This window comes from Struthio camelus, chromosome 19 (genome assembly GCF_040807025.1).
Source record: "Struthio camelus isolate bStrCam1 chromosome 19, bStrCam1.hap1, whole genome shotgun sequence".
Classification (NCBI taxonomy): domain Eukaryota; kingdom Metazoa; phylum Chordata; class Aves; order Struthioniformes; family Struthionidae; genus Struthio; species Struthio camelus.
In genome coordinates, this window is record NC_090960.1 from 12444575 (window position 1) to 12457834 (window position 13260).

Consider the following 13260-nt stretch of genomic DNA (forward strand, 5'->3'; position numbering starts at 1 on the left):
GGGAATTTGCCCTGCTCTCCGGCAAGAGCACCTCTGCCGCCGTTCCCCTGCCCGGGGGGCCGCGGGGGGCCGCGGGGGGCCGCGGTGGAGCGCTGAGGGCAGAGCGGGCCGCGGAGAGGCCAGGAGCTCCGTCTGCGGCCGCTGTGCTGAGGCTGCCGCCGAGAGCGCTCGGGCGGCGCCCGGAGCCCCCGACACTTTATCTGTCTGCCCGCTCACTGCGCTTAGGCCGCCGGTAGCCGTCGGAGAGCAGCAGAGTTTGGTCTCCGCTGACCTTAGTGCGGTCAAGTGACGGCGTGACAGAGATGGAAGATCTCCTTGTACGCCGTTACCAGTCCCCTGAGCCTCCAAGCCCCTCTGCTTTCTCTGCTTTATGTGTTTTGCTGCTTCTTTTTTTTAATCTTTTTTTTTTTTTAAGAGTTTTGAGCTTTATGTGGTAATGGAATAAAGCGTAGAGAAGAAAGTACTGTAGCATCGCTTTTAAAAATGGCAAAGACACTCATCAGATTACAGGCACTGAATGTAACAAGCGCACTGACGTTCATCGTGATTTACAGCTCAAATCAGCGGATAGCTGAGGTATATGGCACATAGAGCATCAAAGGGACTCGCGGGCTTTGCCACCGCATCAAAGACGTCCACGACCTGAACAATACAATCGCAATATGTCGTATTTTAACACGTTAGATGGGACCTGCTTGCCCAGAAACGCTCAGAAGCCTGAGCCAGCGGCTGCTGAGAGGTCAGGCTGGATCGCTAACGAGGCGTTTTGCATTCCCAGGCATCTCGTGCATCCTGTGCATCTCTGGGTGGAGAAGACAAACAGCCTCTGGGAAGGAAAGAGGGACTCTCCTGGGAAATTTTCAGCTGGACAGAGAGTCCTGTGCATGACCACAGAAAGAAAGAAATACTGAGGATATCTTTGTAGAGCTCTTTAAATGAAGAAAAACGAGTAATCCTGCTGTACTCTTCTATTTGAGCTCAGTGAGCATAGGCCAGGCACAGGGGAGTAGAGACCCCGGGCCTCATCTCTTTATCTCACCTTGATACGTTTGGAAGACAAGTAACTGCTAAGCCTGCTGCATAACTGACTACTGCGTGAGTTTGCTACCAGTGCTTGTTCCTCCCCACGTTCTCCTGGCATCTCCGGAACTGTGTGCATCGAGGCAGCAATAACTCCTGCTCTGAATAGCTTGAGAAGTGGAATACATGAAAGATAAAACCACAAATGGAAAACGTATTTGGACGTGGCATATACACGTTTTCCTTCTGCAAACAGAATGATCTTTATGCAGTTTATACACAGTCCTGCCGCAGGGGTTGCATTGTCTCTACTAGCAACTTTTATATGTTCACATTTCATATTTTAAAATGGCAAATCTTCCGTTATCTTGACACTGGGTAATCAGGACATGTTGATTAGACTTATATATGTTAACTGCTTGCAGTCCTGCAGCATCAACCCTTTGCTGTGAATATAGATCTTCAGTTTTATGCAAGCATGACGAGGAAGGTTCACAGTCAGGGAGTTTGCTAGTTGGCTGCAGATGAATATAACACCAAGTGGAGCTTTGCTAATTATTGGTCAGCAATTTCAACCAAGAACAATAAGAAAGTCTCCTCTGCCTGGTGTTGGATGGTGACCAGTGCCTCATCCCAAATGAATCTCAGTAACCCACATAAACTACAAAATTCTAACTATGGTTCAAAGGGTGGCACTAGGCTTGTGACTACAGTGAAGCTGGGTATGGTGAGTCTTTCTGGTGAACTTTCTACCTTGGTGCCGATTTTCATCTAGACTCAACATTCCCACGAAGCCTGTCTTTTCTGTTGTATGACAGGTTTGCTGCAGACCTCAGAAAGACAAAACAGGTGAGAGAACTGTGTAGAAAACACCAAAATAGCTCACCTCTCCCCCAACATCCTAAAGTGGAACAGGGTTGGAGGACCGAGTTGGGTTTGAACTGTGGGAGGAGGGCCAGGACCTGAGCTACTCCCCAAACCCCCCTGAAGGCAGTGCCTGCGGTACAGTTCACGGCACTTCATCGCCCTTGATCCTGACCATCGCTGCTGGTAATGGCAGAGGGGAGGGACGGGAAGGACCGCTAGCAGAGGGCTGCAGAGCGCAGAGGCATCCATGGTGCTGCCAGCAGAGGCTGTAGCAGTGAGGCTGAGGGTGACCCTGCTGCAGCGGGGGGGGGTGTCGTCTCCGCAGGTGGCATGGTGAGGGGCCAGCCCTGTGGTGCCTAGGTGTTTTGAAAGCCCCATGCTTCCAAGAGCTGCACCTTGAAGTTCTCCTGGCAGAGCGGAGGGTTGTCGAACGTCTCGCAGCTCTCCGTGTGCCCCCAGAGCAGCTCGGCATCGAGGGTCAGAGCTCGGCCTCCCCCTCCACCTGCAAAAGGACGCCAGATGGTTGGGATCCGCTCTCACCTCCTCGCTGCCCAAGCAGAGAGAACAGCCCAGCTGACGAGGTCACTAAGGATTGCCCCCATCTCTGCTTTATTTCCCCTGGCCACCCCCCGGAGCTGGAGTGAGAATGCCCCGAGCTCCCCTTTAGGCTCATTTGGATATCAGTGTGGAAGCAGAGCTTCTAGAGAGTTATCTGCAGGGCAGCTGGTACAAGGCAGGCGGATGAGACGTTGCCCTGGCAGCACGAGCTAAATTATTAAACTTGTTAGAAAGCCAGAGAACAAGAAAAGGCTGCTGCATCCCCACAGCTAGGGCTTGCCCTGGCTCCCCGCTCTGGAGGGCTGGGAAAGAGGCAGAGGCAGAGCCTGATGCACGGGGAAGCATAAAGATTTAACCTCCGGGCCCCTGTCTGACACAGCAGACAGCAGTGGGGGCATGGGGCTGGCGTTTCTGCTCCAGGTGACCACGCCTGGCCCTTCCTTGGTCTGTTCCCCACCTGCATTTCCTCTCGGTCCCCATCTTGGGGCTGCCCATGCACTGTGGGGAGGCATGGGATGGAGGAAAAAGCCAAAGTTGGCCATGGAGGAGCCATATGGCCACACTTGCAGGGCAGAGACATAGCAGCTCTGAGGGTGTAAACCCCGTGGGAAGGTTTGGGCTGCGGTGCTCCCCGTGGGCTAGCAGAGAGCTGCTCTCTGGGCCTCGCAGAAGGGGCATCCTTGACAGAAAGAGGAGGCTGATTTCATCTCCCCTGAATTTCAGTTACTTAACTCAAGACAGGAGGTCTTTGCATGCAAGGGGACATCAAGGCAGATCAGATTCTGATCTGGAGCGAAGCCCTTTCCAGCCGAAGCAGTAAGGTGTCGGGGAGCATGCAAGGAGCGTGGGAGCGTGTGAGGGTGCCTGCTGTTAGAGACTTACCAATAATGATTCCTTCCTGAGACCCGGACATGAACATGGAGGCTGTTTTGGAAGGCAGGAGGAAATGCCTGATGGCCAGAAAGGGAGAGAGGCGACCTTTTGTCCTCTGCGGCGTAGGCACGGTGAGGAGGTTGGAGCTGGCGCGGCGGCCGTCCGGAGAAGAGCTGAGGAGGGAGGTGGGAGAGGGAGAAGGAGAGCGCTGGCGCGAGCGCGGCACCGCTTTGGCCAACTCTGGCTTCTTGATGAACACCCACTCGTACCTCTCCATCTCAGGACGCACCTGGAGAGCAGGAGAAACGTGGTGAGGCCTGTCCTCTCTCTTGCTCAAGAAAGCTGGCACTGCATGGCAAGGCGAGTCAGAGGCCAAATGCTACGCGCCAGGCCTGCTCCTGGGGCAGAGAAGGGACAAGGCCTCTTGGCAGTACCAGGACTACTCTGGTGGAGGTGGTGGCCAAGAGGTTGGTTTGTCCACACCAGGCACTGCTGGCATCAGGGAAACCTGCACCACCCACACTGCCGGATGGATGCCGGAGGGATGGTGGATGCATGCTGGACTTTGTCCCCAGGATTTTTCAAACAGACCTACTCCTTCCCTCTGCGGGAACCCCAGGGATGTTTGAGGATTGTTTCATGCAGGAGCTGCTCCATGCAAACAAGGCAGAAACCCTCCCTGCTCGCAGAGTTACCCCTGTAGGATGCTCCAAGGCCTGTCCAGAGTAATTACACACTGCCCCAGGGGCTTAGGCCATACGGGCTGACCCGAGACAGGAGTTAGTTCTCCTTTTTTTCTGATCCAGCACAGCGATGTCTGTGGCTGCTGCCTCCTGCCAGAGCTTGGGGAAGTGGTTGGCCCGGCCAAAGGAAGCGGCTCAATGCCTGCAACCGCCGTGCTCTGAGCTGTCAGAAGGGCAAAGGGAAGAGTAATCACAGACAAGCCCCTAAGTATAAGCCCCTAAATAAAACGTGACTTACAGTGAATACGAAGCACTCTCCTGTCCCAAAAAAGCCTGATGTTGCCCCACTCTTTCTCCTTTCGCTCCAGTCGGAGGAGAGAAATGCCCCGCACACCTTTGGGAGAGAGCACAGGGAGCAGTGAGCAGCTGCTGGGGAATCAGCAGGGGGAGAAGGCCTGAACCACAGCAAGCTGCAGATGCTCCGGCCCTTTGGGGGATCCGGGAGCTAAATTTTGCCATGCAAGCAAAATCTTGCATTGAGAAGAGTTTAGACAGAAACAGCCTGTCCCCACACCACTACTCTGTGCATGTGTCTAGGGCCATTACTTGGCTTTATTGACCAAGTGGGTTAGTGGCATTTCACTATTTTGGAGTTGAACCAAGGCACTTCCTAGCTCACTAAGCAGGGCTCAGTGCAGTGCAGTGCAGGCTTGTCCCCTGGCGCAGGTGAGCTCCAGGCAGTGTCTGGGCATGAGGACAATAGCGTATTGCATGGGCAGGATGAGGCCATCCTATTTGGGCTGCATGGGAGGAACCTGTGCCTTGAGGCCGAAGATGGGCCCTGGCTCTGAACATCCAAAATCTGACTTGCAGTCATGGAGAGAAATAACTGTGGGGCTCAAGGGGTTATTTTAACGCTATTATATTTCATTCTTGAAACATGCTCTACACTGAGGTCTAAGGTTCTAGGAGGTCTAGGAGTCGCTTGTCCCCAGCTGTGCGCACATCTGCTGGAGATGCGGTCGCTTGTCTTATGAGTCTCTAGGAAAAAGGCATTAAAAAATGGTAGACTCAGGTAACACATCTTTGTTACCTACAGGGGTTTTAAGCGGTCCCAGGGAGAGGATTGGACATCACTCTCCAGATACTTTGGCCAGTTCCTCCATCTGCGGTCAGGCCGACCCTAGTGAGAATGTCCTTCCTTTGACCAGGCCTGGAGGAGACCTACTGAAGGGCGGGAAATCAAATCTGTCCTTGGTACTAAATAAGGAATAAAATGAGCTAAAAGGTTTAGGTAGTGGGGTTTTGTAAGTCACCTTTCGTAGCATGTGCAAAGCCTTGGAGGGTGGCAGAGTGTTTATCTTCTTGCCATGGTGAAGTGTCAGGCCTGGGGAAATCAGGACTTGTAGGCCAATAAATCTTTAGGATGCCTGAACAATTTACAGAACTTGCTTCTGCCATTTGATAAAGAGTGGAGAGATACAATATGGGTTTATGAGCCGCTCTCAGAGCCCCCGGAAAGAGGCCTGACTTGGGTATTTTTGCAGTTATTTCATGACTTTCAGGTATTGTAGAAGCTGTCCTTATTTCCCTTCCATTTCCCTTGTGTGGCTGCTTTTGAAATCAAGGAGAGATCCTTGCATTTAATATATTTAAAGCAAGACCTTAAAGCAAGACCTTGCTCAGGCAAAGCATCTGCTGGCTTCAGGCAAGTCTGCTGAGTAAAGACTTTAGGCTCTAATCTATATTTGCAGCAAAGAAAGTATCTCTCATAGCCTTTCTCCATCTCTCTGTCCTCCCTCTGCTTAGCCCCATTAGTGCCCTTTAGGTGTGCTACTGTGTGCCCTGGGTGCAGCAGAGTTTGGGAGTGGGCTGGTGTCCCCTTGCAAAAGCAGTCGAGCTGCCTGTTCCCCTTCTGCCGCTGCGCTGGCTGCTGCACACGGGGCTTCTGTCGTCTGGAGCTGGCTGGATTTACGGTTGGGCTCTAAGGGCCGTCAGGAAGCCAGCGTGAACACGCACTGTGGCTGTGTGTGTGTTTTGGGGTCTCCTAGAAACTGAGGCAGACTCTGGGGCGGACAGAGCGGCAGCGTGGGCGGGAGGAGGACCTCGGCCGCTCTGCCGCTGCTCCAAGAAGTGCTGATGGGGACAGGCATCCCTTCCCCGTGCTGGCACCCACGCTCCCAGCCCCCTTCTCTGCTTGGGAAATACTTACTTCCTGCTCTGTTGTTTTTATGAGCAGCACCGTCGGTTCATAACCTTCACAGCACGAGTAAAACCTGCGGAGATGAGCAAGGAGACTGAGTAGGTGCGACTCTGAGACCAGCGCAGCACGTTGCGCGGAGCCCAGGCGTTCGGCAAGCTCCTCACCTGGAGCTGGGGCCAGGGGCCCATCACAAAATAGCCTATAGATGGCTTATATGTCCTTCAGATATGGAGAAAACCAAGCAGTCAGGTTTGCCTGGAGCTAGGTGCTGGTTGGGCAGGCATAAGGGAAGGAAAGAGCTCTCACAGGGGTTAAAACAACTCCTGTGGCCGTGAAATGTCCACTGTAGGAGAGGTGTGAATTAGCAGTGACTGTATGGGCAAAGTTCTGCAAGGAAAGTGAGTGTTGCCTAGCGCCTACCCTTGCCCACGTGATTTCATCAGTCTGTCCGGTGGGGTGGCTGCAGGGATGGGGATCTGCAGAGGGATCTGTGTGGGGATCTGGCACTGTTTGCAATTAGAAATTGAGTGCAGGAAATGCTGAGGGTTGCCAAGAGTCGGTCGGGCCAAAGCATCGCGAGGTGCTCCTGGAGTGGGAATCGCTGCCTCGCAGACGTGGCGGCAGCATTTCTAACTCGGCTTGGTAGAAGCACGGCCTGCCGGGCATCAGCCTGTGACCAAGGTGACACGGAGGACTTGTCTGTGTCCAGGCATGTCTGAGTCTGCTGTCTTCCTGGCAGCATCAGTAGTGGCCTTGGCTGTGCTAATGGTGTGACACAGGGAATTTGTCACCCGATTGGGCTCATTTGTGCTTAGTGGCCCAAGTATGAGCTGCTCCATCACGTAGTGGGGAGGATCACAACCCCAGGCAGGCTGGCAATGCATCTTCCGCTGGCCATGGACAGGGGATGGGGGATCTCCTATTCACTTCTGCATAGGACCAGCTCTCTCTTTCCCAGTGATGCATCCCCCGGGCTCGAGCAGCGTTCCCCGCAGCCCAGGCTGGGGTACCAGAGGGTGCAGGATCTGTGTTGCAGGGCATTTTCAACCCAGGGCCGCCCTTATCTGGAGTGGAAATCCTCCAGTCTAGCTTAAACTGGTGGGGAGAAAGTTGGTGCTCTTTGGTTAGGGATTGAAATAACCTGTTTTGCACGCTGTGTGTGACATGAAGCTGTAAAGGATAGCTAAGACCAGTTGCTGCTTTTCTGGGATGATTGTTATGTTGAGCAGTCTGCCTGAGTGAGCTCGTAAAAGTATAGTGGCAGAAACACTTAATCATTTAGCTCGGGCAGCTCTGGTGTTTGTGCAGTAAGTGGGGGAGTCAGCTTATTATGGGCCTTCTCAAGTCATCATTTTTGCTCGGTGAAGCTGGTAATTTCTCAGATAAATCCAAACATAAAATCCTCCTGTCCTACCCTCTGCACCGGGCTGGGGTGGGGATACTTGATGGGGGGAGTTTATCAAGCAAGCTTTCTTTCAATCTGGATGCATTTCTTAACTGCTGGGAACCCAGGACCCTGCCTGACTCCCACCCTCCAAGCGCCTGGGCTCTGTGCCCCGTTGCTGCCTCCTGGAAGGCAACGCAGGAGAATATGGCTGTGTTTGGCCAGGATGTGGCAGGGACACCTTGCCATGGGGCAGCCGCTTCTCTCTCATGGGCTAGCGGGGCACATTCTTGATGCTATTAGAGGACTACTGTCCCACCAGCCCAATCATCGAATCCACCCTGAGAACCAGGGATGTGCAGTGGCACAGGCAGCGTCCAGTTCCCAGACAGTCCGAGCGTCTTTTCCCAGCTCACCAGTGAGTGCTTTAAATAGAGAAATGCCCTGACACTGAGCATTGCAGGGACATTTCTGCTTGCTTCTGTGCTCATTGCTCCATGGCTGTGGCAGTGGATGTCACAGGGCCGTTGCATGGTGCCCTGTGGTCCTGGGTGCCAGGATCAGCCCCTGCTCCTGCTTCAAGAGCTCTGGTTGGCCTTTTATGCTGATGTGGAGACACCATGGACTTGGCAGACTGATCTGAAAGTGCTCTTTGAGTGGGGTTTGACAGAGCTAAAACAGCACCTGCACTAGAGAGGAGCATCAGATAGGCAGGGGCTGGGTCTGCCCCCAGCATTTCACTGCAGTTGGGCTCGATTCAATACAGACGCTCCTATTCTCCGCCAGCGTGGCTAGGATGAGAGAAGAGGGATGAATCCTGCCTGCTGCAGAGAGGGGTGCCCAGCCTCCCTTTGAATCATTCACTGTTACGTCTGGCCTCCGCCACTCACCACTCCCATGTTCATCGCTTCCCCGTGGAGGAAATGTCCCTCCTGCCCAGATAGCGAGGGGACACGGGGAGCAACACCAAGGTACGAAATGGGTCTTGACCATTAAAGGACCCTCTCAAGACTGCAAGGTAGAATATATCATGTACTCCAGCTGCCAGGGAGTTGGGAGTGAATGTGACTGGGTTGCTGGGGAGGAGGGAAGGGTTGTGAAAGACCACTTGAGGGCTCGAGGTGGAGAGTAGCTGGCCCCACGGCTGCCTCTTGCATTGCCTCCCCCACAATTGTGCACTCCTGTGCGGAGTGGCATAGGAAAGTATTGCCTAGGCTCAGCTTCCCAAACTCAGGCAGCACCTGGACGTCAGCGGGGCCAGAGGGGAGCAAGCACTCATCCTGTGCATGCTGGGCAAGGCCGATGAAGCGTCCGTGGTGGCTTTTCAGGTGGGAGCCACCAGGACTGGCAGCTATGCCAGCCTGTGGCTCCAGAGGGCAGTCCTGGGGCAGCGCGTGTCCCATCCAGGCAAGGGGGGAGAACACTTGCTGAAAGTGGGGAGTTGGGAGGTGACAACCAGCAGGACACTGGGGTAAGCAGAGAAAGGGAAGTGCCCTCCGGGGTAGCCAGACAAGCTCCAGCGCTGAGGCTGATCTTTCTTTTGCAGGTTTGGACATTGATGATGACACTTGGGCTTTCTTAACTTGAGTTCAGAGGGTGTGATTTCTCCCTGCTGCAGGATGTACCCAGGCACTGTCTGCCCCGACATCTGAGCTCTGCCTGCCCTGCCCATGCTACTTCTTAGCTTAACATGCTCCTTATGAGGAGCAGATTTGGGTTACCTGCCTGAAAACAGTCATGCAAAGGTAACATCTGCTCACTGGAAGAGTTTTGCTGCTCCATGGATTGGGAAATCAATGGAAAACTCGTTTTTCAGCTCAGTTTTGAATCACAGCACTGAGCAGCACCTGCCCTTGCCTCTGTGCTGCCCTGAGGGGGCAGGAGCATTGAGGACCACAACCTGGCTGGGCCTAGCTGATTGCCTGGCACAGTGCGGCACGCGGGGACGTCAGGATAGGGGGCAAGATGCAGCAGGGCCAGCGCGGAGGCTGCTGGCCGTGCTGGCAAGGAGCTGGGCTACTCCCAGGCTCGTGATCTCGAGGGAAAGGTTTTTTGTTCCTTTAGTGGCAGCAGGTGGATGTGGGGATCCCTGCTGCAGCCAGCAGAGTCCCCAGGAGACCTCAAACACACCCTACAAACACCACGTGTTGCAAGGGCTCCTTTCTACACCACCAGTGTGCCAGCCTTTACCCAATCTAACCCGACCCGGTCCATGGAGAGCGCTTTACCTCTGCAAGCTGCACCCATCTTCTGAGGTGGAGAAGAGCAGCAGCGGGGGGAAGAGGGAGAACCGCTCGGGGATCCAGGACCAGATGATGCGCATCTCCTGCGCCGTTACAATGCTGGAGCTGAAATTCTGCATGTCCACAGCCAGGTGGAAGGACTGCCTGCATGAGGGAGGATGTCTGTTACTGCCGAGCCAGGGTGCCTGGGGGCCATGTGGGCTTTTATGGGTGCAGGCCCCAGAAAACAGGTTTCCTTGTGCCTGCTGCACTGTGAGCTTTCTTTTAGCGTTGTTATCCCTAATAGTATGGTACCCCTTAACCACACGAGTGTCTAGAAGGCACCTAGCATAGCCAAAGCCGAGGGAGCTCCCTGATGCTCCGCTCATGTTTATCTCCACTGTAACTCTTGATTTAGCCGCTTAGCCCCAAGAGCATCATCTGCCTATGCTGGCAGACAGATAGGCCCTCTTACCTGCTCTGCACCATGGTCATGCCTCTCTCCATTAACGCCTTCCTGTTGGCCATCTGGAGAAGCCAGATTTCCTTGCGGGAGAACAGCCTGATGCCAAACGCTCTCTCTAAGAGTTTGTCGACAGTCACGTGCTCGCCAATGTTCTGCACGAAAGCTTGCAGATCTGTCTTGATGTCAATTCCCTCCAGCTCAGTGGAGGTCACCGAGAGCCTGTACTGCTTCAGCAAGGCCAGAGCAATGCGGTAGAGGACCTTCTGCCCCTCCAGCAGGTAGACGTCAAATATGCGGATGACGTAATTGAAGGGGAGGTCATGGAAGAGCCACGATAGCCATTCGGAGTAGACCTCAAAAACATTCTCGGACGTGCTAGCTATCAGTCTGTGAGCTGCTGGGCAATGCTTGTTGGCCAGATCCCCAAAAGTCATGCAGGAGGCTTGGTGGGCCAGGAAAGATTGGTCAATGTAGCTGGTGTGGGGGGCATTGCTGGCGATGAGGCGAGAGATGTTCTCAAAACATTGAGCTTCCTCTTCACTGTAGTGCAGCAACAGAGCCACCAGAGAGGGGAGGATTGGGCTGTAGGTTATGTCGGGGAAAAGGTTGTCAATGCAGATGAGGATCTTCTTCAACGCAGTGACCCCTTCCACGGTTAGGCAGTACGTGGGCATGGAGCATCCTTCAAGGAAGTCTGGCAAAGGATGGGAGCTCACACTCTGCTTCCCAAAGAGCCGATTCGCTACATCTGTGTAGACTAGAGCATCTGGAGTCACGAGCCGGCAGGTGACCTGCTGGATGAGCTGGTGGTAAACCCGAGCTCTCAGTGCACGGCTCGTCGCCCAGTAGCCTTCTCTTGCCAGCTTCTTCAGCTCTTTTTTGGGCTTGGTGAGGATGTCTCTGGGGATATTTGCTTGTTGCTCCAGGTCTGGCATCCTGTCCCAATCCACAAACTGTCCACAGCCCAGACAAGAGGAGGCATCGATATCCCAAGTGTCAGCCTCAGACGTGATCACCACAGTGACTGGAGACGAGCCAAACATCTCTGTAGGACAAAGACCCTTTATTCGTCACGCTTCACCGCCCCAGCTGACAGCGTTTCACCCTGACTGACGGCACTTCTAAGTTTTATGTCAAGGGAAGGTCTGCAGGAGGCTTTGCCTGGGTAGAGCTACTCACACTGCCTTCACCTGCTCACATGCGTTTGCAGACCCTTTACCCGCACCCAGCTGAAATATCAGACCTGGTCTGGAGGGGAGGGCCTGGAGGTGAGGGGCAGTGCCCAGGTGTGTTGTCCCCACAGCACTGGGCACAGCTGGCTACAGCTGGGCACAGCATTTAAACCCCCAGCAGTAGTAGACACAAAGCCACGCTTTTTGATCCTTAGCTAGAAGGCAATACATTATTTCTGCTTCTTGAATGTACGTGGGTGTACCATGACAGGGAACCATGCCGGGGAATTGGTCCCCCCGGGTCAGTGGAGGGAGCAGGGCTGGATCCATCCCGTGGAGCAGTGGCCAAGGCAGGAGCCTGGTGGCTGCTGCCGGCTCTGCGGGGAGGCAGTGCAGGACAAGGGCCTCTCCCACCTGGGGTGGCATCTCACCGACGGCCGAGACCTCTGCTTGCTGCTTCCCTTGTGCCAGGTCTGGTCCTCCGTGAGGCAGTTTAGTCGCTGAACTGACAGAAAATAGTGAATGGTTGTGAAACCTCTGTCTGGGGGTTCAGGGAAGCACCGGGCTGGGCAGGACATGGATGACTGGGCTGCTTCCCTATTCTGGGAGAGGATTTGTACCTGCTCGCAAAGCTCCTGGCTTCCCTTCCCAGCCTGTGACTTGCTGAGATGGGCAGTGAGGGTGTAGTCCCTGTCCCCAGCGGACCGCCATGGGACAACAGCCTTACAGGGCCATCAAGGGCCATCAGACTCTGGGATATCACTGGCAATTTGATGCTGGACAGCAGCTCAGCCCCAGTCCAAGCCTGCAGGACCTGGGGCAGTAGGGCTGCGTGCTGCCAGCAATGCAGTTTGCCCCGGCCAGGAGCTGAGGGAGGACCTGATGAGCAGGGGCCTGCCAAGCGGTGCTAAGGCCAAGAGGGACCATTAGCATCATGTGTCCTGCTGAGGATGAAGGGGGCGGAAGGCAACGTCTTGTCTGAGTCTGGCAGCCCAGCACTGGGCTGGTGCCCAGCACGAGCACAGACGGAGCATGCAAAACCAATCTCCCAACCAACCATTTATCCCCACTCTTACTCGCTCCTGCAAACATCTGGAGATGCCTGCATCCCACCGCTTGTACCAGGGGCTGACACGCAAGGCTGGGAAAATTCAGCTTTTCTTTGGCTGGGAAAACTCAACTTTCTCCCAGTCCCAGGCCACTCGGGTATCAGCACAGGCAGGACTGGACAACCTCTTTTCAAGGCTGTTTGGGTACAGGAGACGGTGCTGCAGCAAGAGGCGGCTCGCCGAGGCTGCGGCGTGGGGTGCAAAGGACTCCCTTTCCCTATGTGGCCCAATGCACCTGGAGAGACCCATCTAGTGGACCACATATGAGGGCTGAGGATGGTTTGAAAAGCCACTTGGAGACAGAAATCCCCTCCCGGGAGTGCTGTGAGGAGCCGAGCAGGCTGCCATCCTTGTGCAGTGAGGAACAGCAGAGTTGGAGCTCCTCCTAGAGAGCGAATGTGAGGCATTTTTTTCCCTGGGGTTACACTAGAGCTCAGCTCCGAATCCTGGACAGCGAGATAATAATTGTCTCTGTGCGGGTGAGTTCTGCTGGACTGTTATTAATTGGCAAGGATAAAGCCGATGAGCAGAAGGCATTAATTCTCTAATGTATTTATGTTGGATATGCTCAGCCCCGCGGAGTCAGCCGGGGAGGATGGAGAGCCTGGATTCGCTCTTTGTGGATTTGCACAAAGCTAAACCTCGCTGCTTTGGACCGAAGGGGACCTGCCGCTGGGACCGCGCAGTCCCGGCCACGCGTGTG

At 54.5% G+C, this 13260-nt stretch overlaps 1 protein-coding gene across 1 annotated transcript; it reads right to left on the reverse strand.

Moving 5' to 3' along the window:
* Positions 1 to 462: 462 nt before the first annotated feature.
* On the reverse strand, positions 463 to 11387 carry LOC104143334 (TBC1 domain family member 24). Its single transcript, XM_009673792.2, has 6 exons — positions 10286 to 11387; positions 9817 to 9975; positions 6214 to 6277; positions 4300 to 4395; positions 3328 to 3607; positions 463 to 2389 (listed from the first exon to the last, which is right to left on the reverse strand). The coding sequence occupies exons 1-6, from the start codon at positions 11317 to 11319 to the stop codon at positions 2244 to 2246; spliced, it is 1779 nt and encodes a 592-aa protein (XP_009672087.1). The 5' UTR covers positions 11320 to 11387; the 3' UTR covers positions 463 to 2243.
* Between the last annotated feature and the right edge of the window lie 1873 nt (positions 11388 to 13260).

Excerpts from the sequence above, each read along its gene's own strand:
- LOC104143334 (XM_009673792.2), bottom strand. The coding sequence starts at position 11,319 with ATGTTTGGCTCGTCTCCAGTCACTGTGGTGATCACGTCTGAGGCTGAC. Across the intron at positions 4,396-6,213 it reads TAAAAACAACAGAGCAGGAA|GTGTGCGGGGCATTTCTCTC; the intron begins GTAAGTATTTCC and ends TCTCTCCCAAAG. Across the intron at positions 3,608-4,299 it reads GAGAGTGCTTCGTATTCACT|GTGCGTCCTGAGATGGAGAG; the intron begins GTAAGTCACGTT and ends CCTGCTCTCCAG.